The 27,155-nt window shown below is 44.0% G+C and overlaps 1 protein-coding gene across 2 annotated transcripts in view; it reads right to left on the reverse strand.

Moving 5' to 3' along the window:
* The window catches only part of LTK (leukocyte receptor tyrosine kinase), a 583,144-nt gene that overhangs the window by 181,778 nt on the left and 374,211 nt on the right, over positions 1-27,155 (reverse strand). For both annotated transcript variants that reach the window (XM_085627068.1, XM_085627069.1), the window contains exons 5-7: positions 23,726-23,868; positions 19,982-20,119; positions 1,034-1,189 (exon numbers count right to left, since the gene is read on the reverse strand). In XM_085627068.1, the coding sequence (XP_085483194.1) occupies positions 1,034-1,189; positions 19,982-20,119; positions 23,726-23,868 (437 nt within the window). The remainder of the gene's footprint in view (positions 1-1,033; positions 1,190-19,981; positions 20,120-23,725; positions 23,869-27,155) is intronic.

Consider the following 27,155-nt stretch of genomic DNA (forward strand, 5'->3'; position numbering starts at 1 on the left):
TGGACCACACTACCTCCCAAGGGCACTGACCTCCACTACACAGCATTTGAAGGATGCCCATCACACTACACTGCATCCTCTGAACCACACTACCTCCCAAGGGCACTGACCTCCACTACACAGCATTTGAAGGATGCCCATCACACTACACTGCCTCCTCTGGACCACACTACCTCTTAAGGGCACTGACTTTCTATACTACATGGCATTTGAAGGACATTAACCCACCACATTGCACGGTATCCTAGTGCCATGAAACCACCGTCTAGCATGGAATTCTAGGGACACAAACGCACTACAGTGCACTGCATTCTAGAATGCTAACCCACCATACCACACTGCGTTCCAAGGAAACTAAAAAGTCTCAGAGCCCTGCCTCATAGGGCAATGACATTCCACACTGCTCCATGGAAATGCTAACACACCACACACCACACACCGCAGTGCACCCTGTGAACACTCAGCCACATAAGTGCACTGTATCACTCAGTTGTTAATTTGTAAAAGAAATTAAGTGCCAAGGCTGTCGTCAGGAGGAAGCTTGCACCAGCCCATTTCTCCTGTTAGCACCGCCTAAACCTAAACCAACTACTAGCCATGAAAGTGGGGAGAGAATGTGGCATAATGTCCAGAGCTGCCAACTTTGGAGCTGGGGAACCAGGTTTGAGTTTAGGCATGGGCTCAACATCCTGTGATTCTGGGAAAGTCACTTAACCTCCCCGTGCCTACCATGAATGAATGTGTCCTTAACTGGTGCTCATGGAAAGCGCCGATGTTGATGATTAAGTGTCGGTGCTGAGCACCGGAAACTACCAGCTCAAAGTAAGCACCAGCATCACACCAGCATTAAATCACAACAACTACGTCCCTTGAACACTAATCCAGCGCACCCTGCTAACAGATAATCTAAGCACACTGAACTTCCAGTTACATGACTTCTGTTCAGAAAGCATACCACTCTTACACTGAATTCACTTCATTTTATCATTACCTCTCCATCTGATTGTCTATATATGATCACATAAGGACATACCCACAGTGGATGATAAAGCAGACCCCAGAAACGGTGCTTCCACGCTCATTCTCTTGGAATCCACGAGGGACCAGGGGACAGCTGCTGTCACATTCAGATTCCAGTGGCAGGCTCCTGATTCAAAGGAACAATGGGCTCCTTCTGGAAGACTGGTTTCTATGAAAGCAGAGAAAAGGGGGAAACAACAAAAAGACATCTGAATATATTGTGAAAAAATATATTTTATAGAAAGACTCTATCTCTCACACACCACACACCACCACCAACTCCCACATTCTTTCTGTGAAAACAGACACAAAAGTAAAGCAGGGCATTTAGACATTTCTGGCTGGTCACTAGAAGATGTGGAATTGTGACAGCAACCACCTTGTTGACTTCCATTCCTTACAAAACAGCATTAAAGTCTATAGGGGTTTAGCAATGGTTCCATGCTCCGCAGTGCAAGCAAGGAAAATGGCACCTTGACTTCTGGTGGGATAGTAAAATATAGCAATCATGGTACAGTGGGCCACACAACCCTCGTGGTCCCATTGCCACTGCACCCTCTGCACCTTTGATGGCAACAAACTTGAATGTATATTTAGAAGATGTGAGTATTTTGATCAACTATGTGATAAGCACAGAGACCGCCCTGACCTCTCGCAAATGCTGGTGCCTTGCATAGTACGATCATGCACAAGCATGAGCATCAGCTCATAATTCCCTGAGGGAATTACAGAGTTATCTGATCTAGAGAATGCCCGGGTCAGAGTTTGGGAAGATAGGACAGTGGCAGATAAGGATAGCTAGACCACTAACCACCACAAAAGTAGTACTTCCTAGTGGGAGGGTCACTTCCAGGTCATTTATGGAAGAACATATTTAAAACCACTACAAACATGGCAATGTCTCCTGGTTGCATTGGTTCTCTTCTCCTGTCAAGTTCATCTTGGCTGAGCATCCCAATCCTTTTATTGTGTTTTTCCATCTTCAGTTGCCTGTCAGTCTCATGCTTGCCCTCTTGCTTGTGGATTCCCCCTCCTCTGTTTTTCAATATTCATGGGCCTGTCCTCTGTTGTTGCTGTTGTGCAAGACTAACTGATTTTTGGTATCTTGGGGATTACCGCTGGTATCCTGCCCGACATTTGGTCTCACCACCATAACCTCCGTTTTGGAGCAGGGTACTATTATTCTCCATATTTCTAAAGACTCTATCTTTTTCCTCTCCTGTTTGGTTCTCACATTATTTTACTTATCTTCTTTACCCAGTGCATACACCACCCACAATCTACTAAGACAGCCAGCCTAATAGTCCAGACGCTTGATGCCTAGTCCTGAATGGCTTGAGGAAAAGGTGATAGGCACTGCTTGGCAGCTGCATCATCTCCTTCTCCTGCTGCTAGAAATCCTGCCCTGGGGTTTCTGCCACTGTGGAAAGTGGTACCCCTGCAACATAAAAAGTAAGCAGCTGATGTATGGAGTGCTTTGTGCAGCAGCAAGAATGCTGGTGTTGCAGCATAAGGTTTCTTTTTGTCCAGCAAATCTATAAAGTCCAGTACCTGTCAGCTTTGCAGACCCCAGCCCAGATCAGTCTCCTTTGTAGCGATGGCCTCAAGAGTGCTTCATAACATAGTTCACATGATGTCATCCCTGTGGCTATCCTATATGTCCATCATTTGAAACTGATTAGATGACTGAAGTACAGCAATCTGGTGACATCAGGCCCATCTACAATTTCCGGTTCCGGTTTCTCTGTTACAAGGAAGCAAACATTTCGCATTGGTGGTAGATAGCTCATGGGCTCCTCTTTATTATAATTGGTTTATTGTGAGCTATCCCTGCATGGTATCAGAGATCAGTACACTGAAGAGAACTTGGTGATAGTAGATCACATTAGAGGGCCAACATGGTATAACCACTAAATTATCAAAATTGGGTAGAAATCACCATGCGACATAAACACAAAGGTTCAGTTCAATCAATCAAAAACTCTGGAAGTTTTTTTATACAGCGCTCAGGACCAGTGGGCAACCTAGCACTTATTTGTAGGTGAGTTGAAGACCATAGTTGGTCTATGCTAATATTAACAATGGAGCGGCAATGTCACCACAAAGGTTGTATGAAACAATATCAAGAACAACAAAATAAAAATACAGAAATATTGTCAAAAATATATAGATCACAAAAATAACATCATCTTATACTTAAACAAAAAAAACACAAATATCGACTGTAAAAATATTATTATTAAAAATATCAAACATCCCCAAATATCGAAAAACAAAAATAAATAAAATATATATATAACACTACCCAGTTGCCCAAGATATAATTATAGACAACCAAAATATTGTTGACAATATTTAGGGGCCGATTCCGATCAGGGTCGCAAGGGCACCGAACGCGATCCGGCCGGAAAAACTGTGAGCCGTACGCATGTTTTCTGCCCGACTCGTACAGCTGTACGAGCGAGCAAGTATGATGCGAGCTGCGTGAAATTCACCAACCGAGTCGTTTCCGGGTTCGAACCGCTCCGTACGTCTCGGCTGTAAGCTAACCGTGGCGTGCAATGGATGCGATTTATGACCGAGCCAGTACGATGCACGCGTCAGACAGCCGGTGCGAGCCGGAGTGTCGGGCTCGCAAAATGTCCAGGTGGTTGCCATTGGGGGCCCACGTCGGACCCCCTGTCACCCGCAGCCCTATGACTCGGACACAGGGGGAGACCCAAGGATCTCCCCAACACAGGCATGTACGGTGCGGATGGCACCGACGCGTACCCACTGTAGGGGGGGCCCTTGTGCGAGACGTACCCATTCAGTCAATGGGAGCCCATGTACGCGTCGTACGACCGGCTCCATTGACTTCTATGGGAGTCCGACCCAACCGAGTCTGGCAGCATACGGCTGCATCAAACTCGCTCGGTCGGACTGCAGGACTCCGGCTCGGTCGGAAAACACTCCGGATCCGGCTCGGTCGGAGTGCTTTCCGACCCGGATCGGAATCGGTACCATAGTAGAAAAATTCAACTGTAATTAAAATCCACTCAACTATTAATTTGAAACACTATAAACTACTAGATAAAACATTAAATTAAATGAAAAGAAAATAGCATTAAACCAATGGTAAATCAAAATAATAAAATTAAACTACTAATACAACATCTGTAAAATAATTTTTATTTATTAAAACAAGAATGTCATGTAAATAAAGTTTAAAAATATAACTGCAAAAATAAATATACATATGACATTAACACATAAACACTAGCTGGTATCTACCAAATAAGGAATAAATAGAATAAAAAATTTGAATGTTAAATAAAACAACCAATTAGATTAAACTTAAAACAACCTAACTAATGCAGACCCTTTATTAATGTAATAGCCACTATAACAAAAGACACAAAAACATACATTAATTGGCAGAAAAGCAGCAACACTTCAAGAAAGCGGCACTCTACCGGATTTTGCACAGACAAAATGAAGAAATCATGTACAAAAAAAGAAACCAACTTTAAAAAGTAAGAAATATAAACTGCATAAACTATCACTAAATAACACCAACAGCCAAGCTTTTAAATCTAACCCAAAAAAATAACATAAATCTTTCTATTGATATTGCCATGATATAGCAAAAACTATTTATCAAAGCTGAAAATTAGAAGACGTATATAAGAATGTCATGTTTCTAAATTCCAAAGTCGACAAAAACATTTTGACAAGTAAATAAATATAACTTAAAGTAACACAATCCAAAACACTGTATAGTTTAAAAAATCTAAATAAAATAATATGAGGGGTAAAAAATGCAAACTTATTTTTCAAACATCTAATGCTAAGAAATGCTCTTTATTAAACATGCACAAATTAGCCCCTTTCCAATTAAGTTCCCAAAAAACAGAAGACCTCAACAAACATTTTCACAAAATAAAATGTAAAAAAATGTAATGCACATTTAAATATTAATGCTACTCAAAATATAGGGGGGTCATTACGATAGTGGTGGTACCTCCACTTACAGAACGTCAGTGGTGGTTACACTGCCAACAGACCGTCTGTCTGACCATTGCATTATGATGCCTGCGGTCAGACCGTCAGCTGTCAAGGGATCTCCTGATGGACCGTTGAGTGTGGAGTCAAGGATAAGGCATGGATGCGATTAAAAGCTTTTTTAACTGATAGAACACAAATAGAGTCACCAGGGAAATTCTACTCTAAACCTTTTTCTTTGCCATGTGGAGTGCCACAGGGGTCGTCCCTTAGCCCTATGCTCTTTAATGTTTATGTGGCGCCGTTGGCCCCCCTGGTCAGATTCTATGGATTCAGTCTTAGTTCATATGCAGATGACACACAAATTGTAGTGTCATTGCTGCCGGGACAAGAAGTAGGGATGAGCAAAAAGTTTCATGACTGCATGGAAGCAGTCAAAACTTGGATGACACAGAATTGGCTGAAATTAAACTCAGGCAAAACTGAGATCCTTTTGTTCGGAAATAAGGCCAATGTCTGGACCCCGGACTGGTGGCCGTCAGATCTTGGCACCCTCCCATAACCTACGAGGAAGGCAAATAATCTTGGTGTTATGGTGGATGATAGACTGAGCTTTGAGGACCAGATAAACACCACAACCTTGGCCACCTTTCATTCCCTTAAACTGATTGAAAAGATTAAACCTTTCCTGCCAGAAGCAAGTTTACAAACAGTTGTATCATCCTTATTTTATCATGGCTGGATCACTGCAATGGGCTCTACTTGAATATCCAAGTGCGGAATTTAAATAAATTGCAGATCCTGCAAAATGCAGCAGCAAGACTTGTGACAGGTACCCCCACATTTGTATCTGGTGCCAAGGAAATTAAAAGACTACACTGGCTGCCTATCAGGAAACGGGTGCACTTCAAGTCTCTATGTATTGTCTTCAAGGCGCTACATGGCCAGGGTCCTGAATTCTTGATTCACCAGTTTCAATGGTACACTCCCAAAAGAAATCTGTGCTCACTAGGAGCCAAACTAGTGAGCATACCACCCACGAAGAAAGCTACGTGGGGGGGAGAAGTTTCATTACAGGCGCAGCCAAAGCTTGGAATGCCCTCCTTTTGAATCTGAGGAACTTCACTGACCTCCGTGCATTCAGGAAAAAAATGTAAACTTAGCTTTTTAACTTATATAATCTTCCAGCTACACCTTCCCTGCAATCTTGATCTCAGTAGAGTGAGCTACCAGCGCCAGGATACCCTCGGGTAACTGTTGCGCTCTATAAATATAATTAACATAAAATAACAGACTACCGGCTTTGACAGGATCTAAGATCTCGTCGGGCGGCGGTCGTAATCGTATTGCCTTGAATGGCGGCGGTGCCTGCGCATGAAAAGGCTGTTGGAAAGGGACTTTGAGGGCCCAAAGCAGGGCCCCCAACCCTTGTGGGCCACATGTTGTGCCTCCAATCACATCCTTGAACCATGTACCAGGCACCACATGGCGCCATGCCTGACACACGGTGCTTGGATGTGCGGGAAGTGCACTTCAACACTTTGGCTTGTGCTGCGGTCCTTTTCCCGGACCTCAGCACAAACCGCATTGTTAAAGTGCGCTTTGCGATTGCCAACTTGGTGGTCAGATTGTAATAGGGCTGTCAGACCGCCCACGTGCTTGTTGGCGGTCTCCTGACCGCGGCAACTGCTGTCAATGGTCCAAATGTGGGCCTTCAAAATGAGGCCCATAGTTATTACAAAAATATACTTAGGGGTTGATTCCGATCTCGTTCGGAAGGCATACGGGAGGATTCGATTCCAGAATGCTTTCTGTACAACTCGGATCGAGGGAGTCCGACCGAACAAGTATGATGCATTTGTATGCATCCGGATACGATTCGGTCGGTCTCCCATTGACTTCAATGGAAGCCTGCGTTTTTGAACGAGAGCACAGGCTCCCATTGAAGAAAGGGGTGGCTGGGGAAAACCTTGCACCTTGTGGGGACCCCATGGTGCCTGCCACATTGTGCACGGGTGGGAAGGGGTGTCTCTTGGGTACCCCGAGGGGCCTGATTCGGAGGGTCCTGGTGTGAAGGGGGGCCTCCTACAGGCCCCAAAAGACAGATTCCGGCAGCCTTTTCGTTCCGGGTAACCCGAATCGGAAAGGCTGTCCGAATCGGTCATCGTACTTGCTCGCTCAGAAACCGAGTCCATAGAGATGTATGAATCGGCTCCGGAAAGGCTTGATCTCTCCGAATTCCTTTCAGAACCGATTCGGTCAGCGCTATGGGTTTCCAGGCATCATACTTGGTCATTCGGAACTGGGAATGATTCGGTCAGAAACAAGGGCTCCGGATCCGTTTAGGCAAAGCCGAATTGAAGAACTATTTTATGTAATATCATACCATAACTTTAATTACTATACTACAATTCACCTCCCAGATGTCCCAGACTTGAAAAGATTTGTAGCCAGAACCAGAAAACGCACAACTGAATTCCTGCTGCCTCTACGACGTAAATATCCCCAATAATTTAACTACAACACACAGTGAGTAACACTCTTTTATGTATGATAATAATAATATGAAAGAAGATGAAGAATTTGCCATAAAAAGCAACCTGCTAAGAATAACAAAAAGCAACACATGGAGGAACGATGGCATGTTAATATTGTGCCCTACACCATTCACATAAATATACAGAAGCCATAGTGAATACCATAACACAAACATACCTTTAGTGTGTGCACGTTTATCTAACAAAGTGCATAATATCACAAACTACTTCACATAAAACCTAAATCTAACAGTTACTATCCTTCCAAAAATAATCAATGACTTGAACAAGTAATGATTATTTCCCATCCAAAATATACCAACACACATATACAGGGCTGTTATGTTATGTTATGTTAAATGTAATTTATAAAGCGCACTGACACCGAAGCTTCCTGGCGCTGATAAACAGAACAGATGAGGAGGGAACGTAAGTGACAGATTCTAAGTGAGAATGGGAAAGAGATGGGTTTTTAGCATTTTCCTGAAATTCAGGAGGGAGGAACAGGATTTGATTGGGAGAGGGAGGAGGTTCCAGAGCACAGGAACTAGATAGGAGAAACGACGAGCGCCGAATCTCTTGGTTTTACTCCTTGGGATAGTCAGTAGATCGCGGTGGGCAGATCGGAGATTGCGTGTGGGACAGTGGGGGCGAATGAGATATTTTAAAAAGACAGGGCTAAGACAATGAAGTTCTTTGAAAGTGAGGCATGCCACCTTAAAAGCGGCCCTTCAATCTATGGGGAGCCAGTGAAGGGTCGTGAGCAGAGGCTTGGCTGATTGCCATCTGGGAGTTCCATGAATCAGGCGGGCAGCCTGATTCTGGACAACCTGAAGGCGTTGAATCAAAAATTGTGGCAGACCATGGTAGATGGCATTGGAAAAATCCAGGTGGGAGAGTACCAGCGAGGTGATAGTTTGGGTGAGTGCCGCTGGAGGCAGAAAGTGACGGACTTTACGGATCCTTCGGAGTTGATACATGCAGGAGGAGACCACCGCTCCAACTTGAGCCCTGAGAGAGAGCTCGGTATCAATGATGACACCCAGACTCTTTACTGTTTTTGCTGGGGTAGGGGGGGAGCCAAACTCAAGAGGCCAGAACTGAGGACCCCAGTAGATGTGACTGAGTCCGGGGAGAAGGAGCTCAGTTTTGCCAGGGTTCAACTTCAGTTGGTTCTGGTTCATCCAGAGTTGGATGTGAGTCATGGCTCCGTGAAAGGTTTTAATGGCGTGAGGAGAGTTAAGAGAGAAGATAATTTGTAGGTCGTCAGCATAATTATAGGTGACGATATCCCATTTCAGAAGTGAGTTGATAAAGGGCAGAAGATAAAGATTGAAAAGGAGCGGGAGAGAGAAGAGCCTTGAGGGACACCACAAGAGGTGTAGGACTTATTTGCAGTGTAAGGACCTAGGCGGACCGCCTGTGTTCTTCCCGTGAGGAAGGATTTGACCCACTCAAGAGCAACGCCCTGGATGCCCGCCTGCTCGACACGGTGGAGAAGGATCTTATGATCCACCGTGTCGAACGCGGCAGACAAATCCAGTAGGACGAGGGCTTGGGGGATACCCGCGTCTGCGTTACTCCTGAGTGTGTCAAGAACTGCCAAGATAACGGCTTCAGTGGAGTGGGCGGGTCTGAAACCGGCCTGGGTCGGCTCAAGATAGCAGGAAGATTCTATAAAGCTTGACAGGCAGCGGGTGACATGGGCCTCCATGAGTTTAGAGAAATAGGGAAGGAGGGAAATGGGGCGATAGTTCGACGGCTCCGCCACATCAGCACCAGGTTTTTTTAAGAGGGGTACCAAGATGGCCTCCTTAAAGGAGGTGGGGCAGATGCCGCTACTGAGAGAGCTATTAAGTAGGTGTAAGATGCTATCGGGTAATTTGAGACATATGTTCCGCAAGATGAACGGCGGGCAGCAGTCTTTCGGGGAGCCAGATTTTACACGAGTGGCTAGTTCAGCCAGGGAGATGGAATCTAGAATAGGAAAGGAGGTGAAGGTCAGGGGATTGTTGAAAGAAATGTCCGGAGGTAACGATTGAGGGAGTGAAGGAATAGATTTTTTGATTATAGAGATTTTTTCTAAGAAGAAAGTGTTCAGGGTGTCGCAGGCTTCCTGGGTGGGGGTCTGGGCTGGGAGGGTTCTGTAGTCAATAGTTAGTTCGTTCAGAACTCTGAACACCTCCTTAGATTTATCGGCTGCCAAGGAGATCCTATTGGAGAAATGTTCGATTTTGGCTAAACGGATGGCTGTTTTGTAATCTGTGCGAGCGGCCAAATAGGATTGTTTGGCTGAATCAGAGTAGTGATGTCTCCAGGTGCGTTCTAACTGGCGTGTTTTTAGTTTCCGGGCTTTGAGGTCATCGGAGAACCACCTGTGAGAGTTCCGGTGTTTGGTACAGGGGAATTTAGTTAGGGGGGCAAACCGGTCGCTAGCCGACTCAAGCCAAAAAGTCAAATCTCGGTCTAACCCGTCAATGTCCGTGGGGTCGAGAATGACTGGGCAGGAGTCGGCCAGGGTAGTAAGGAAGCCCTGGGAATCGTAAGAGCTCCATTTGCGGGAAAGGCCTCCGGCCATCAGGGGAAGTGGGGTCTGACCGGTGACCGTGATGGTAGAGTCCACCAGGTGGTGGTCAGACCAGGCACACGGGAATATGTCTGGTGGGGATAACTTCAGGTTGCAGGACCAGATCTGGTCCAAAACATGCCCCCCAATATGAGTGGGTTGAGAGACATGTTGGACGAGATTCCGATTTTTAAGGGTCTCGAAAAACTCAGTAGCATGGGGGCCGGCATTAGTATCGCCGAACCAGTAGTTTAGGTCCCCAAAAATAGCGAGGTGGGAGTGCAGTGTAAGAAGGGAGGACAGTTGTTCACTCATGATGGTAGGAAAAAGCGGCATAGAGTGTGGAGGACGATATAGCAGGAGAAGAGTGAGGGGACCAGTGTCCGTTTGCACATTAATGAATAGATTCTCCACCTCGGAGAGGGGGAGAGAGTAGGAGGAGATGGAGTTAAGGCGTTTGGAAATGATGGCCGCTACCCCGCCTCCAGGCCGGTCGCCAGGGCGGTCGGCGTGGAGGATGTAGTAATCGGGGGGAAGTGCCGCCAGAATATCTGGCAGGGATTCTGAAGTGAGCCACGTCTCTGTAAGGAGAAGCATATCGGGACTAGAAGTGGATAGCAAGATAAAAATGTCCTAAGAATGCTTTACTAAGGAGCGGGTATTCAGATATGTTACCCGAATGGACGTGGTGTTCCTGGTCGGCATGATTGGGGGAGGACGACCGTCGATGGGGGGTAGGTCGGAGCGCATGAGGCCAGCAGAGGAGATGCAACACAGAGCCGTAGGAGATGGTACAATGGCAGTGTTCTCAAGATCTCTGAGTGCCTGAGGTGAGTAACTGATGGAGTGGGCAGCGTGGCATGCCCTCAGGCCCGTCCTGGCGCGGACGGGCGCAGACGGGCTTGCCTTTGGCGCGCCGCCGGCGCACCCGCTGCGCCCGTCCGCTGCGCCGACGTGGAAGGCACATGATTTAAGTAGAGGAGAAACAACAGGAAGGGGCGTAGCCTGTTGTAAAGGGGGCGTGGCCTGACCAGGCTTCCCCAGAATGACGTCGCCAAGTGTAGCGGCCCACGACAGCGTATCGATCGGCTGTGCGGGGATGGTAGTAGCGAAGGTGTTGCCAACAGGGTGAGTTAAAAAAGAAACACAGAAACAATTTTTTAAAAGTACTCGTTGCTCCCGGCTTTCCGCCTCAGGAGTTCTCTCTATCTGCCAGCGCTTGGGATTTGGCGCGTTTTAAGGCGGAGGGGGCGTGGCCTGTTGTAAAGGGGGCGTGGCCTGACCAGGCTTCCCCAGAATGACGTCGCCAAGTGTAGCGGCCCGCGACAGCGTATCGATCGGCTGTGCGGGGATGGTAGTAGCGAAGGTGTTGCCAACAGGGTGAGTTAAAAAAGAAACACAGAAACAATTTTTAAAAGTACTTGTTGCTCCCGGCTTTCCGCCTCAGGAGTTCTCTCTATCTGCCAGCGCTTGGGATTTGGCGCGTTTTAAGGCGGAGGTGGCGTGGCCTGTTGTAAAGGGGGCGTGGCCTGACCAGGCTTCCCCAGAATGACGTCGCCAAGTGTAGCGGCCCGCGACAGCGTATCGATCGGCTGTGCGGGGATGGTAGTAGCGAAGGTGTTTCCAACAGGGTGAGTTAAAGAAGAAACACAGAAACAATTTATAAAAGTACTCGTTGCTCCCGGCTTTCCGTCTCAGGAGTTCTCTCTACCACAATATATGGAGACACCTCAGCAAATCCCCAATATCCCTTTGAAATAAAACAATTATTTACTCTAGCACACATTCCAGTAACAGAAGTCACAAACCACTAGAACATCCTAATAAAATCACCCTACTACCAAACATATTAAGACAAACAAAGTGCCCTAATGGATTCTTTTGAAGATACTTGGGTTGGCTGATGCACCGTTCTGGTGACTGACACCAACTGAAGAATTAAATACTATGTTGGAACGTATATGACAGTACCATTGCATAACAAGCCAAAACAAACAATGCAGTGGAAGGGTGGCACAACATCTTTCACGGCATACTAGGCTGAAGCCAGCCTACACTCTACCAGTTCCAAAAAATATTTAAAAATCTACCAACAACTTAGAATAGAACCATCTATAACCCAACTAAAACCTAAACTATCAAAATAAACCAAACATGTGTGAAATACTACAAAGCAAAGTAGAACTATTTGCTAACAACCAAGGCTAGAATCCACAGTAACAAAATCTACTGTAAGAAATTCTAAAATACCTTAACTAAAATATAACTGTAAATAACAAAAAGGTACCAAACTATATTATTTATACATAATATTTTAATAATAATCAGTAAAGTTTTTATATTTTATTAAGAACAAAATCCAGTCCCACTAAAATGTAAAAGTTATCAAAATAAATATTCATGAATAAATTAATGTAAATGTACATCCAGTACTTGTAGAGCACACAAATCACCCCCGAAGGGGTATCTCGGCGCTGGGGGCCGTTGGGAAGATTAAGCGAGCTATTGCCCAGAGTCGCATGGTGCTGGGCAGACCCCTGCCGCTGGAGCCGGGGATCGAACCGTGATCCCCAGCGTCCAGCGTCAGTCGCCCTGGCCGCGGCGCCACACCTCTTCCCTTCTCTTCTTTATGTACAGTGAGCCAAACAAATAACACCTCTTAAAAACACAACACCTAAAACAAATTAGCAATACAGAAATACAATACATAACACATAACAAACCATTGTACTAAGTGAAACAACTTTAAAAGAACTAAACACTTCCCAGCCACTAAAAATAAAATAAAATGTGACTCACAATTTAGTTTTTGATATGCATGATCTCAAATAAATCCACCAACAATACATTCAGAAGAATAGATAAAACATAATCCCCCACAAAATGTAGAAATTCAAAGTATTAAAAAAATATATCTACAGGGAAATAAATCATAGGTCTTGAAAACCATCCAAAACCCCAAAATTAAAGAATAAAAACTGAAAAATAAAGGACATTTATAATAATATTGGTTAACATGTAGCCAACTTAGGGGGCGTGGCTTGCAGGGCCAAGATGGTGGACACGTCTTGATGCTGCTCTGCCACTCATCCTCATCATCCGCTACTTTTATACCCCCAGGAGCAGCATCCATGCACTCATAAGAGGTTGCCAGGGTGTCTAGGTGCCCCTCCTCTTGAGTTACAGTCGGCACAACGCTTGTAGCGGCTTGTTTGAGGAAGTTGTAACTCTGTGGCCTGTGCCAGCTGTATGAGATGGTGGATAGGCTGGATGCCAGGACCGGGGATGGCCAAACCATGGACTCGCGGCGCCGGAGGTTAGCAGACAGCAGACTCCAGATATGTCCGCATGGTGAAACTTCTCTATAACAAACCAACCTCAAGGGTTCAAACAGGAGGCCTCTTTTCGGCACCGATATGGATTTGTAGGGGTAACAGGCAGGGCTGCCCCCCACCTTTTCTCCTTGGCAAATGAGCCATTGGCTATGGCTATGCGTTCTTCAGCTGAGTTTTGGGATATACTGATGATTGATGATACTCACACTATATTGCTGTATGCAGATGATCTGCAATCATACATCAGAGATTTCTGCGCTGTCCCGATTGAGATACCTGACTTCCTTACTCAATCCGCATATTTGTCTGGGCTGCGGGTCGATTGTGGAAAGTCTTGTTTGTTCACCTTTGTTCCTAACCTCCCTGACCCGTCACTCGTCATTGATGGCACTCCAGCCACCTGCCAACCGACCATGTTATGTTACCTGGGTATACGGATCTACAATACAGATTAGTACCTGCTAGCCGGTAATCTCACATGAGCGGTCACTTCCTTTATATCCCAGATATCTTTTTGGAAAATGCTCACTCCATCGGTTGCTGGGAGACTTGTTCTTGTGAAAATGGTGGTGCCTGCATGTCTCCTTTATTTTTTCATTAATTTGCTGCTTTATCTACCTCCATTCTTCTTTTGCCCCCTTGAACGCAGGCTTTGCGACCTCATATGGAATGGGTCCCACTACAGGGCGGCACCTTCGAAATTATATTTACCATTGGACTAAGCAGTGCCAAACCTGGAACACTAGTACTTAGCATCGCAGTAGGTGGCTCACTGGGTGGTGGGACTACACCTCCCAGACAGTGGCTGACAGTCCTACTTGTAACTTGGTTGCTCTTCTTCATCTGTTTCAACCCTGTTCTATGAAACCCCGACCTCATCCTATATGCATACAAGTGTCATATCATTGCTTCCGCCGTGGCCTATTCCTCAATAAGCATATTACACCTTATGCCCCTGAGATCCCATTTCTGGGTATGCCCAGAGGTAGTAGGATGACTCCGATGAGCTTTTGGCATGGCACAAGGCGGGCCTTCATACACTGGGGGAGTTTTACAGCAATGGTATACTGACGCCTTATATAATTGTTAACACAGGAAGAAGGGCTGCCCCCCAGACACTTCATTAGCCATTGCTCATGGATCAGTACATTGTAAAATGATTGGGGAGACGTTACACTAGAACCACAAACTGACCTTACACTCCAATATCTCCACATTATAGGAGAAGGGCGACATCTCACCTGGTGGTTTGCGGATGTGCTCCATCTGCAAGTTGCGCAACACTGACTTAATTACTAGGCTATTGGGAGATGAATGTGGCTTGCCCATGCACCTCTAAAGAGAAACACAATTTTGGCAAGTCCCACATACGTCCCCCGTAATGCCAGGTTTTGACTGATACAGCTCTATATTATACACAGAGCATTTCTCACCCCTAAGAGGATTAATTGTTATTTTCACAGGTCCGATGCAGGCTGCTCTCGCGGTAGCCAGCCTGATGCGGATGTATTACATATGTTGTGGTCATGCCCCTCACTGCAACAATATTAGGACGGGGTTACATGCCATCTGTTTGACTGCACAGATCTGCAACTCACATGCACATGGGAGGCCTGTTTATTAGGTGTATTCTCAAGAGATAAGCCACTACACATATTTAGGACCTCGGTTTCATAGTAGCTTAACATCTCATCATGAGGCGTTGGAAATCCAGTGAACAGCCAACCATAACGGCCTGGTCAAATTCAGTCCTCAGTTGGGCTAGAGGAGAGGGAGTCTCTCTTCGAAGGGAAGACACCTTGGACCTGTGCAAATACCCCATTTCATCCAACTGTGATACCATCCTGACTGCCCTACAAACTGTATTACACTTTGGGGTGGAATTTAATAACTCTACAGACCCATTGATCATTCCCAATCAGGTGTACTCACACCTCCCATAATATTGATATCTGTGACACCCTAATGTGTGTATGTCGAGATGTGTTCTAAATGACATTTGAGATTAACTATAAAGTTGGAAATCCACTAAGGATGAGCTGGGATTGTCAGGAGAAGCAGCAAACCCTCCCAGATTCCCTTGCATTATCATCTCTCCCTTTGCCCATCCCTCCCCTCAATCTTGTACTCCTATTATTTTTTAGCTTATTGGTTGCTCACAGTTAATTAGATTGAACATGTGCCACGCGCTGACTACCTGTACTGGAAGTGTTTTATGTTCCTCCTACTTCTCTTTGCTTGTGATGATGATATATGATGATATATGATAAATTGTGGCATGCTGTATTTGCTAGTTGCTCCTAGATCTTTTGAGGCACATACCTCTGACCTACTGTAATGTAATCGTATACATGTCTTATTTCACTACTAGTTATGTTGTAAACGCCCTATGATTTTCACTATACCTGATATTGTACAGTGCGTATAGCACAAAAATTTCAATAAACAGATCAAACACAAAAAACATGTAGCCAATCTTATTTTCTTTACAATAAAGAAACACATAAAAAAACTGGTAAAAATCTTCGAGTCTAACATAAAACCTGTTAACCAAAATACAAAATACCCACCCACACATCAAAAATAACCCCTAAAATGTACCAATTACAAAAAAACTGTAAAATATTATACCTTCAGGAATACATTCAATTAAAACATAACTTATACCACAGTCATGGCTAAAACTAAAACTACAGCCTTACACTAACACACAACAAAACACTAACCTTTACTAACTACACTAACCCTAAACACATTTTCCACCTACAATATCCACCAAATGTAACTTAAAAATACTCTTATGTGATCATAGAGCATCACCCAGAACTGTAGCAGCACAAAATCTGGAACAATCCAAAATGTGATTGATCGACTAAAAAATAAAGGTATATTTATTAATTTACAATGCTCAATATTATTTTTTAAAAATAACATGTGTTTGTAAAAAGTTCATTAGAAAATGCTTTTGCAAAAAATAAATTTGTTATAAAACATGAATGGTAAAAAAGTGTAATAAAAATGACAACATATTAAAAAATGTAAAACATATATGTAAAACATTTGTTTAAAAAGTAAAACTATGAACATGTAACAAATATATAAAGTGAAATGGTAAAATGTGTATTGATAACAATGAAAGTTAAAAGAAGTATAGTAAACATGTAGAAGAGAATAAAACATACCTAAAATTATTTTAAATATAATAGTGCCTAAAAACAAAATTACTGCTTCTGTAATAATAAAAGCAATGTTAAAAAACGATGTGCCACCATTATTGTTAATAACAATACAACATTGCAACCTAACCTACATGGCGAAAAGCATTACACTACAGGAAGGTTTATTCACTATTCCCACTCTAGTGCAATCTACAATGGGGAAATGGTTGGACATTGAGAGACTTATATTTACTATCGCTTGTCCAAGCTAAGCTACATTGAGGAAACCAATGGATATAGAAATGGTTAGGCTTACTATTCCCTCTCCAATCTAATCTACATTGAGGAAGGTGCTGGCCATTAAAGGGGCTACATTTCTATTCACAAGCCAATATAAGCTACTTTGGGGAAAGTGGCTGATATTGAAGGGAGTAGATTTACTGTTACCACTGCATTCGAAGCTACATTGGAGAAGGTGTTGGACATTGATTGGTTACACCTAAAACTACCACTTCTATCTAAACTACATTGGGAAAAGCATTGGACTTTGAAATGGTTACAAGTACTTTTCCCACTTCAATGCAAGAATCATTGGGGGTAGTGTTGGACTTTAATAGCAGTAGATTTTCTATTTCTGCTTCATTCCAAGCTACACTGGGGAAAGCATTGAGCATTCAAAGGGTTAGTTTACTATTCCTACTCCAAACTACACTGGGAATGTTGGACATTATGGGCATAGATTTACTATTCCCACTCTAATCTATGCTACAGAGAGGAAAGTGTTGGAAATTAAAGAGATTATATTTATTTTTCTCATTCCAATCTAAGATAAACTGGGAAAAGCATAGGACTTTAATGGGGGTATATATACTTTTGCTACTCAAATAAAGCCATACTTTAAAACAGTATAAATGTAACTAAAACTGCACCAAAAATGTATGGGTACATTTTCATTTCAAATTTAAAAATAAATAAACAAGGTAGTAAAGCAAACTATGAATAAATGTTTAAAACGTAATACATTAATTATGCAATTTAATTTAAAGTATGCAATATTATTTAAATATTTTAGATTATATACATATATATAAGTATTGCTTATTATGTAGCTTTCAAAATGTTACATTTGTAAAAATTACCTAAAAAGTAAATTTGCAATTTTTTGAAAGAAATAACATCAAAATGAAAATTAAAATATATTATTAAAACCAAAAAATTTGAAAACTTTAATTTATTTAAATTTGAAATGATTTTTTTAAAAACCAACACCAAAATTAAAACAACATACAAAAGCTTATAAAAAGACCAACATTTCATAAACCAAGTGTAAATATGTAATACAAAATATTTCTAACATACTTTACATTACAAAATTGTAAACATCTAAATTGTAAAAAATTGTATTCGTACACATTAAAACTTTTTTTTAAAAATCTGAAAAAAGTTGAGCACAAATGTAAAGAAAATAATATATTGCCAAATATATATCTGTAAAATGTAAAAAATGCAAACCCTACATCCCCCCACTAAAAAAACAAGTGAGCAACTTTAAAATAACACAAACTAAATTACATTTCAACTCCTAAAATATAAGAGAAGCATTTCTAAAAAACTAACCACCCAATACCCCTGCTAAAAAACAACACTCCTAAATTATTTAAACAGTTTAATAAAAAAAATTACATTTACATTACTACAAAAAAAGTAGAAAGAAAAATGATATTACATACATCTATTTTTTTACACAATAGTGTTTGTAACAACAGTATTACATAAAACACTATAAAATTATATTCTTACCTTCAATATTACAGATGATGATATTTTGGATCTCATGATATAAAGGCAATGATCTTATCCTAAAATGATATATCTAACTCGATATATTTGATAGAACACCCACCATGAAATATCTCTCATATGGAATGACAGGAAGATAAAAACAACATTTCAATTTCATAATTACAAAATTGTAAGAACAGAACCCAAAACAATTCACAAATGGGTTATTGAAAAATATGGACTTTGTAAATGGCTTTGGGCCTCATTACAACTTTGGCTGTGCAGAAGCAGGGTGGTTCACCACCGCCCACTCCCGCACCGCCGAACCCGAACGCTGCCCGCCCGCCAGATAATGATACAAATCTTTGTCTGGCGGGCAAGTAATGTGGCGGTCCTGTTGTGGTGCGGCCACAGCACTTTCCAGCACAGCATGAACTTTAAAGTCCATGCTGTGCTGGAACTGGGGGGTGTGTGCTTGCATACCTGCCTGCACCTGCTTGGGGCAAGGTGGGCCATGTAGAGCCCCCTTTGTTTACCCAACCACCAGCTATTGCATGGCTGTGCTGATCGCCATGTAAGGCTGGTGGTCAGGAAACTCTAAATATGCATGGTGGTGCCTCAGCAGCACCGCCAGCACATTCTGAGCCCCTACTGCCGCACCACCACCAGGGAATGCGGTTCCCTGGTGGTTGCGGCAGTCAAATCGCGGTACGACTACAAAACATATAATGCGGTGGTCGGACCACTGGTTCGGCGGTGGGTGGACCGCCACTGCTGCGCACATGCGAGCCTGGCAGTCCATGGACTGCCAGACTCATAATAAGGGCCTAAGCTATTTTCATAAGCCAATTTACCATATATTGCTACACAGGCTTCAGACTAAAGCTGTCATTATTGTCTGGTACATTGGATCGCTACCTATGGATTGGGCGAGCATTACACATGCCTTTGTAAAGCACTCATTCATGCGTGGGTTCTTTGGCCTCAAATAACAGCTGTATATTGTTACTGAACTCTTTGGCACTAATTTTAACAACCTCAGGAAGATGAAAATCTGAATTTATGTGAAGCATGGGGTCAAACACAGATCCCTACAGTGAATGAACCATTAGACTTGCCAATACGAAAGACACGATACATACATTTGAGAACTTTGCTATAAAAATGTGGCCACACGTGTTTTTTTCTTTTTAGAAGAGGCTGAATATCCACTCGGTGTTGCTCTCAAACCTGAATCCTGTCCCTTATTGGGAAAAATAGAGCCCAGACAAACTGCAAACAGGTTCTCACCTGCCTAATCACGAGCAACATGATTTTTATATAAATCTCTTTACTTTCATCTGTACTGTGGTTCCCTCCTTGGACTTGTAACTCTTGAACCACTTAAACCCAGCTGTCTGGCAGCCTTTCAGATCCTTTAATCTCAAACCCCCTCCCTGCATTGTGGAGCCGTATGTGACATTGATCCAGGTACATTTTGTGACCGTTCCTACCATGAACAATGTTTTGTTGGATTGAATCAGTATACAATACAAACTTTACAAAATGCAGCTAGGAGACAACGATGTGCCATGAATAGAACCCAGATTTCATGCTTACCACAAATATCTCCTTCGTCTTCTCCACGTGGACAATCTGGATGAAAGTCGCACTCCAGCACACGACTGATACAGCCCCCATATGTGCAGGAGAAGGAAGAATCCTGGGGGCACATGGAAGGGTCACCACCTTCTTCATCTGATATAGAAAATAAAACCGTACAGAGCCATAAGAGAAGAAGCTGCAAAACTGAAGTGCTTATTTTTTCTGGCTCACTTAAACCAAAAGTCTAACTTTACTATTTTTCGGTACTCATAACGGTAAACTTAGACCAAAAGTCTAACTTTACTACTTTTTTGTATTCACAAAAGTAAGTTACTACTAGTAAAGTTAGACTTTTGGTCTAAGTTTACCTTTTTGAAAACCATAAAGTAGTAAAGTTAGACTTTTGGTCTAAGTTTACCTTTGTGAATACCGAAAAGTAGTACACTTATACAAGAGCGAAAGTTTACCTATGTGAATCGTGCCCAATGTCTCCAAATGTCTACACTGAAGGGAAGCTTCCGGGCCTGAAAGATGGGTTAGGACAAATTGTAGCAGTTTCTGAGCAATTTTTTACAAAATAGATTTCTCTTTTCCTACTTCTGTTTGGTCATTACAGGAATAGCACAAACAATGCCATGGGTCGCAAGGGAGGGCCCAGGGGTCAGAACTGCGACCTCTGGCATCCTCTAAATGAGATGGGGGAAGAGAGAGGAGATACAGAATATAATAGGTATAGCCAAGGTCTGAGGCATTTTCTCCAGGCCAGTGGTATTAATTGATTAAAGGCAGTATGCATGGATGGAAATATTGTTTAACTCTGGATTCAAAGTCATCTGGCACTGCTGTACTCCAGTTGAGTGACTAACTTATCTTGCACGTGTGACTCTCCAAGGGTAGCAAGTTCAGCTGTAGACTTATTCTACAACAGTGGTTCTTAATCTTTTTTAATTCTCTGGACCCCCACTTAATCATTACTGGAACCCAGGGAACCCACCTGAATCACTATTGGAATCCGGGGACCTCACTGAGTCATTACTGGAATCCGAGGACCCCGGACTCATAATTTTCAATGATTTGAACTGCAAAACAATACCAAAAAAATAGATGGTGGTTTTCTAAATTCAGTTGAGTCCATTCATCACCCATGCTTTATTCTGTTTGATGCACTTGCACTGCTCCCAGGAATCAATTGGAGGATACTAATTAATTTTTAGCGTTCAATTTCAAATTCCTTCACAATTGCAAAACGTTTTAAAATTTACAATTTCACATTTTGCTTCTTTATTTATATACACTTTTTTAATCTGTCAATTCAATTACATTGTCTAAGTAGTTGCGGACCCCCTGAGTAGGCTTCCCGGACCCGCATGCGTCCCCGGACCACAGGTTAAGAACAACTGTTCAAGAACGTGGTAGTAGGTTAGGATCTAAGATACAATATGGCACAGTAATCCATTTCAAGTGCTTAATTTGTAAGAAAACATACATGCATATAATTGTGGGGCACACATCTATTTTTCAGGATCCACCTCCAGAGCCACCAAATCCGAAGGCCTACTCTTGATTCCGCCTCATGCAGCCCCCTACGTTTTTTAACCACAGTAATACACTTCACTCTTTCAGGTTCTTTTCTATTCCTGCTGTCTTCCTTTTTCACTATTTTGTTCTTTTCTATTCCTCCTGTCTTCCTTTTTCACTATTTTTCTACCCTTTGTTCCCAGTTTTATGCATGTATCTCTGCCTCTTGATCAAGTTTTAATGGTGAAAGAAAGGGTCCATCCAGTCCCAAAAAATGTACACGTCCCTCTCACCTGCAACCACTTGCACAAATTAACCACTGTCCAAATCTAAAGGAGTTCTACAGAACCTAAATTATGGGCATCAAGGCACTGATCATGGAAATACGTTTTCAGATGAGTGATAGAGCTTTAACAAAATGCAGGCTTTTACTTACATTTGGAAAAAGTAAGGTAATTAAAATGAATGCACAACAAAACTAAGCAGATGTTTCTTGCACCTTTTGAGGCTGGGATAAGTCTCCAATTGGTTTTATAGTGCTTATGGGGCAAGGCGCTACAATTTGCATGTAAATTTTCATACAGAAGGTTTGTGAGTTCTTAGAAACCTTTAAGACATAGTTCCTATGCTATGGCTAACAGTTCCATCATCAAAGAAAAAAGGTGCCAGATAGAATGTTACAATGTCTCAGGCAATATCATTATTGTTCATTAGCTCTTGTGCAGTGTATTACATACATCTGGTCGCTTACCTACTTTCTCAGCTACCCTGTGTGCAGAGACCATTCGGTGGGTTTGAAGTCAGGCAGCTGAGCATCTGACATTGAATGTAGCAAATCAAAAAAAAAATAATTCTCCAAATCCCACTGCCCGAAAGGAACTAGGATTCACAACAACAGGAAAAAAGGATTTGGAATGCCAAATAACTTTCCCTAAGGCAAGATTCAGTTGTGCCTCCACGATATCCCCAGAACAGTAAGGACTAAAGAGATGAGTCACATGGTTCTGGAATTAGGGTGACTGGTCTTAGCTAAAAGAACACTTCCCTAAGGCCTAGGCTGAAAGCATGAATGCATATAATTGTGGGGCATCATGCTTTCATTGGGGCTGGAAATGGTCTAATTTGGTTCTCATGGTATTGGGCAATGGTAGGGTGTGGATCAGGGTTAAGAGGGCTACACCACATCATAGATCAGGAATGTCACCAACCGGTTCTCCACTTTCTTACAAAGAAGATGTCTTCAATTAGGTACCAGCCAATTGGTCTGCAAGAATCTTCTGCCTACTGGTTGGCTGGCTTAATTCATTAAGATGACATCCATGCAGGCATCAATTAACTTGACCTTGCTCTTTATCATCTATCAGGAGACTTCTATTCTCTATACACTGGAGAGAGAAGCTGCCTAATCTTCTACTCTAGGCCCCTGCAGTGGGATGTGCTCCAGAGTCCTTGGCTTTTTCGCAGCCTTTGGTAAAACATCTACTTCCAGACTCCTGTTCCTGGTCAGATGTCCCTCTGTGCAGGTGCAGTATGCCATCTCCAGAAATCCTCACAAATACAACCTTCTCCCTAAAAGGGCCCAGTATTAATCTAAAAGTGAGGGTCTTTCCAAGGATGCCCTGGCCAAATAAGTTCTGGTGGCATGTTAAAAAATCAACGACCCAACCAAGCACAGAGCACCTTTACAGCCTTTCTCCCATATTTTTCGTATAGGAGCGGAACGGCCTGTGCCAACTGGTGAATAAAATGTGATTTGCCAAGGAGGTAGGGAAGACTCCCTGAGTTGGGTCGTGTTATTTCTAGGCGCTCCTTGGCAGGCCAAAGAGAAGGCAGGCCACAGACAGCCAGCCACACCATAGGGACTGGGCCTCAAAGAAATCACAAACCCTGTGTAGACAGAGATCCTGGTTCTATTTATCCAAGCCTGCAACTTACAATGGCAAAAAGGCATGAGATCGGATAGATCTCACCTGATAGTTCGTTTGCATGAGAAGTGGCATAGCTATGCCTCTAAGCAGAAGATACCAGACATTAACATAAAGCTGCAGCCAGCAAAGGAGCATCACCCACTAATAGCCAAAAGGGATAAGAGGGCCGGGGTACTCCAAAAATGAGAATCAGCAAATACTGCAGGATGCTGGTCAACAGACCACTTGATGCTGAATTCTGTATGTATGCTTGTTTATGAGGCCGGGGACTGCCTATAGTTCAAATACACTCATTTAAGATGAAAGAACCTACCCCTGAAGCAGCCTCCTAGTCGCAGGGAATTTAAAGCCAAAACGCTTTTCTTGTTCTCATCTGCGCATGCTGAATACACCAGAGCGATCTGGAACGGTTCGTCCACCAGGCCAATCTCAGCGGAGAACAGCTCCTCATTCACCCTAAGAGAAAGGTAAGCATGAAAGGGGCATTATTACAAGTTGAGAGGCAGATACCTGCCGGCTGGAGTTTACAAGATCTAAAAAAAGTGAAAATAGCTAGTTAATCAGTCTAAGATCAAGCAGTATCAATCTAGAATCCTGTTCCTGACCAGGGTTAGCTGGAACCTCAAGTATATAAAGAACAGCTAAAGGGGTTATTGTTTGTATTTACTCTTCAATTCTTCAGTTTCTTGGATGCTTTGTTTTATTGTATGTTTGAAACAGGGTCTCCAATTGAATTTAATAATGCAATGTGATTTTATTTCCTTAATATACAACATCTGCACAGTGCTCTGGTGCACTTAGTGAATGGTTTGCATTATATAATAATTTGAGATGAAATAAAAGATAAAATAAGGAACTTGGAACTCACAGACAGCCTGGTAATTCAATTTATTTTTACATAGTTGTCCAAAAATGGTCTATGTAGAAGTGCTTCTGTTTTTTGTTTTGGAATTCTTTATTCAAAATCCACAAGGGAAGTGGGGACAGTAACAGGGTGCAACAGGCAATGCAATGCTCCAGACTGGCTGCCCCTAGCCGACAGAAAATACAAGGGTTTGCATGATACATAAACAGTGCAAAATACAACAGCGGGTCCGGGCCCGGAGCAGTCGAGGGAGGATGGGCGAGCCAGGGTCATTGAGGGAAAGGCTAAAGTAGAGGTGGGGCAGAGGAGCGAGGACGTGAGGACGTGAGGCCGTGAGGCAGAGGAAGGCGTGAGGGGGAAAGGAAGAAAGAGGGAGAAAGAAGAGGGGGTAGGAGGCAAGCAGGATAGGGGCAGAAAAGGGGGAAAGGAAGAGGGCGAGAAAAAGCAGAGGGAGAGAGGGGCGGAATGAAAAAAACTAAAGGAAAGCAAGGAAGAGATGAAAGAAAAGAAAGGGTAGGGAAGAAAGGAAAAGAAAAGAAAGGAAAACAAAACAAAAGATAACAAAGGGAGCTCTGGGAATCTCACGCAGGACCGGACCATGGAAGGGAGCAGACAAGGGAGCAATCACGGAATGTAGATGAATGTAGGTGAATGTAGATGTGGGACTGCGAGCAAAACCTGAGTCAAGGAGAAGAAGAAGAGAGTGCAACGCCAGGACCCGAGCAACCCCGGCAAGCCAGCTAGGGTGCCCACCAGCATTCAGCCCCCAGCCCCTTCGAGGAAAGTTGCCCAAAAGGAGAGAAAGTTCTCAGCGCCATCTTGCAGGTTGTAAATGATTAGTTCATATGAGGCCGTCTGATACATGGCTGTGAGCCATTCGTCATGTGGAGAGTATGGGGGGAGCGCCAGTATTGGAGGACCCGTTTTTGGCTATTGCCAGCATCATATGAAGCAGCCGGCGCTCGCATCTGGACAGGTTTGGGAAATCCGCAAAGTCATGAAGAAGAATTGTGGATCAAGGCAGTGGTAGGGGGGTCGATAGCACCTCTCCAAGTGTGGTGCCGATTGCCTCCAGATGGGGCTAACGGTGGAATAGTCACAAAGAACATGTACCAGATCACAGCGAGTATAGGCTCAGTACCAACAATTTAAGTGGGGCAGCAGCCACGCCTTCCGCAGCTTCGCCGGAGTCCAGTGCCAGTGGTGAAGCGACTTGAAAAGGCAGAACTTCAGCCAGGCCGCTCTTTTGCTGCCATCCAGGGCCTCCAGGAGCTCTGCCCAGTCCTCTGGTTCGTATTCCACCTGGAGGCGGGCTTGCTTTTTGGTGGCACAGGCTGTCCAGCAGGGGCGCAGAATATAGATGATGGGTCAGGAGGCCATAGAAGCTGGACATCCTCCCTTGGAAGCAACCCCACGTCTTTAGGTACAAGACTACCGGCGAGGGCAGAAGAGCCCTGGGCCATGGGTCAAGCCTGTGGGTGAGACAGTGTTGCAACTACGAACACCGTCAGCGTTGGCCGGGTGGAAGGCTGAATTCCTCCCTAAGTATCTTAATTTGTTTGATGGTGCCCTACGCACATACCTGTTGGAGGGTGAATATTCCAGCCGTGGGCCACACACCCCAGTCAAGCACCGCCCCGATACAGAGAATGGCATTGCCTCACACAGAAGCCTGTTTGTGGAGGAGGGCTTCTGCCAAGATGAGACAGTGGGCGCGAGACCAAGAATGACCAGGGCCTGAATCATCAGGCTTCTAGAGCCAGGAGCAAAGGTCTTGTGGCAGTAAATGGGGTGCAGCCCTCCGGGGCAACCCGGGAGATTACGCTTGATGGAAACCCATAACCGAGGGTCCAGGGTCTGCGGAAGCATTTAGGTAAGTTGCACCAGGTGTAACGCCAAGCCGTTTTGTTCCACCAAGGGCAAACCCAGTCAACCACATAGGCGGTAGGCCACCAGACGGCTGCTGGCCAGCCGAGGACGAGAGGAACCCCAAACACAGGCCCTGATTTCCTTGTCTACAGACCACAATAGTGAGAGGGGCACAAGCAGGGGTAACATGCCCAGGACGTAGGTAAAGTGTGGTAGAGTCACCATCTTGACCGCCTGCCCCATAACAAGAGACCAAGGTGGGACCATTTCTCATAGTCCAGTCATGTGCAGTCAAAAGGTGGGTCAAGGTTGTCCGCCACCATGAGTTCCAGTCCCTGATTGAGGTAAATCCCCAGGTATTTGGGATGGGATGGCTTCCACTGGAAGGGGTAAGCGGTGATGTCGGCATGGGTGGTCACTCGTGAGTCAGTCGGGCCTAGCTCTTGCGCCAATTAATCTTGTAGCCTGAAATTGCTAGTCAGAGATAGTGTTGGGAGTGACCGGGAAGGTACAAAAAAGTAGGCAAAATGTCATCCATGTAAAGTTAAAGGGTCAACTATCCCCTAGGGGTGGGGATGCCCACCAGCGATGGGGACTGGGAAAGGTTTCAGGGCCAGAAGAAAAAGAAGGGGTGATAACCTGTAGCCTTGTTGCTTACCTCGTCTGACCAGGAAAGGGTCTGACTGGAACCTCCTGCAGTTGACCTGTGTGGAAGGAGAGTCGTAAAGCCACCGGACCGTGACTATGAAGCTGTAGCCAAGACCGAACTATTAAAGTGTTGCGAAGAGTAAGCCCCACTCAATCCTATCGAATGCCTTCTCAGCATCCAAAGACAGGGCGTGGGCTGCTTCGAGGAGGTCCCTCACAGAACAAAGTGTGTGGGCCAACCTACATGCGAGTGGCGAATAAGGGTCGGGTTCACCTTCCGGAGACGAGCCGCCAGTACCCCCTCCACAATCTTGATATCCCCATTGAACAGTGAGATAGGCCTATAACTGCCACAAAGGAG

The sequence above is a fragment of the Triturus cristatus genome, chromosome 9 (assembly GCF_964204655.1).
Source record: "Triturus cristatus chromosome 9, aTriCri1.1, whole genome shotgun sequence".
NCBI classification, from domain to species: Eukaryota; Metazoa; Chordata; class Amphibia; order Caudata; family Salamandridae; genus Triturus; species Triturus cristatus.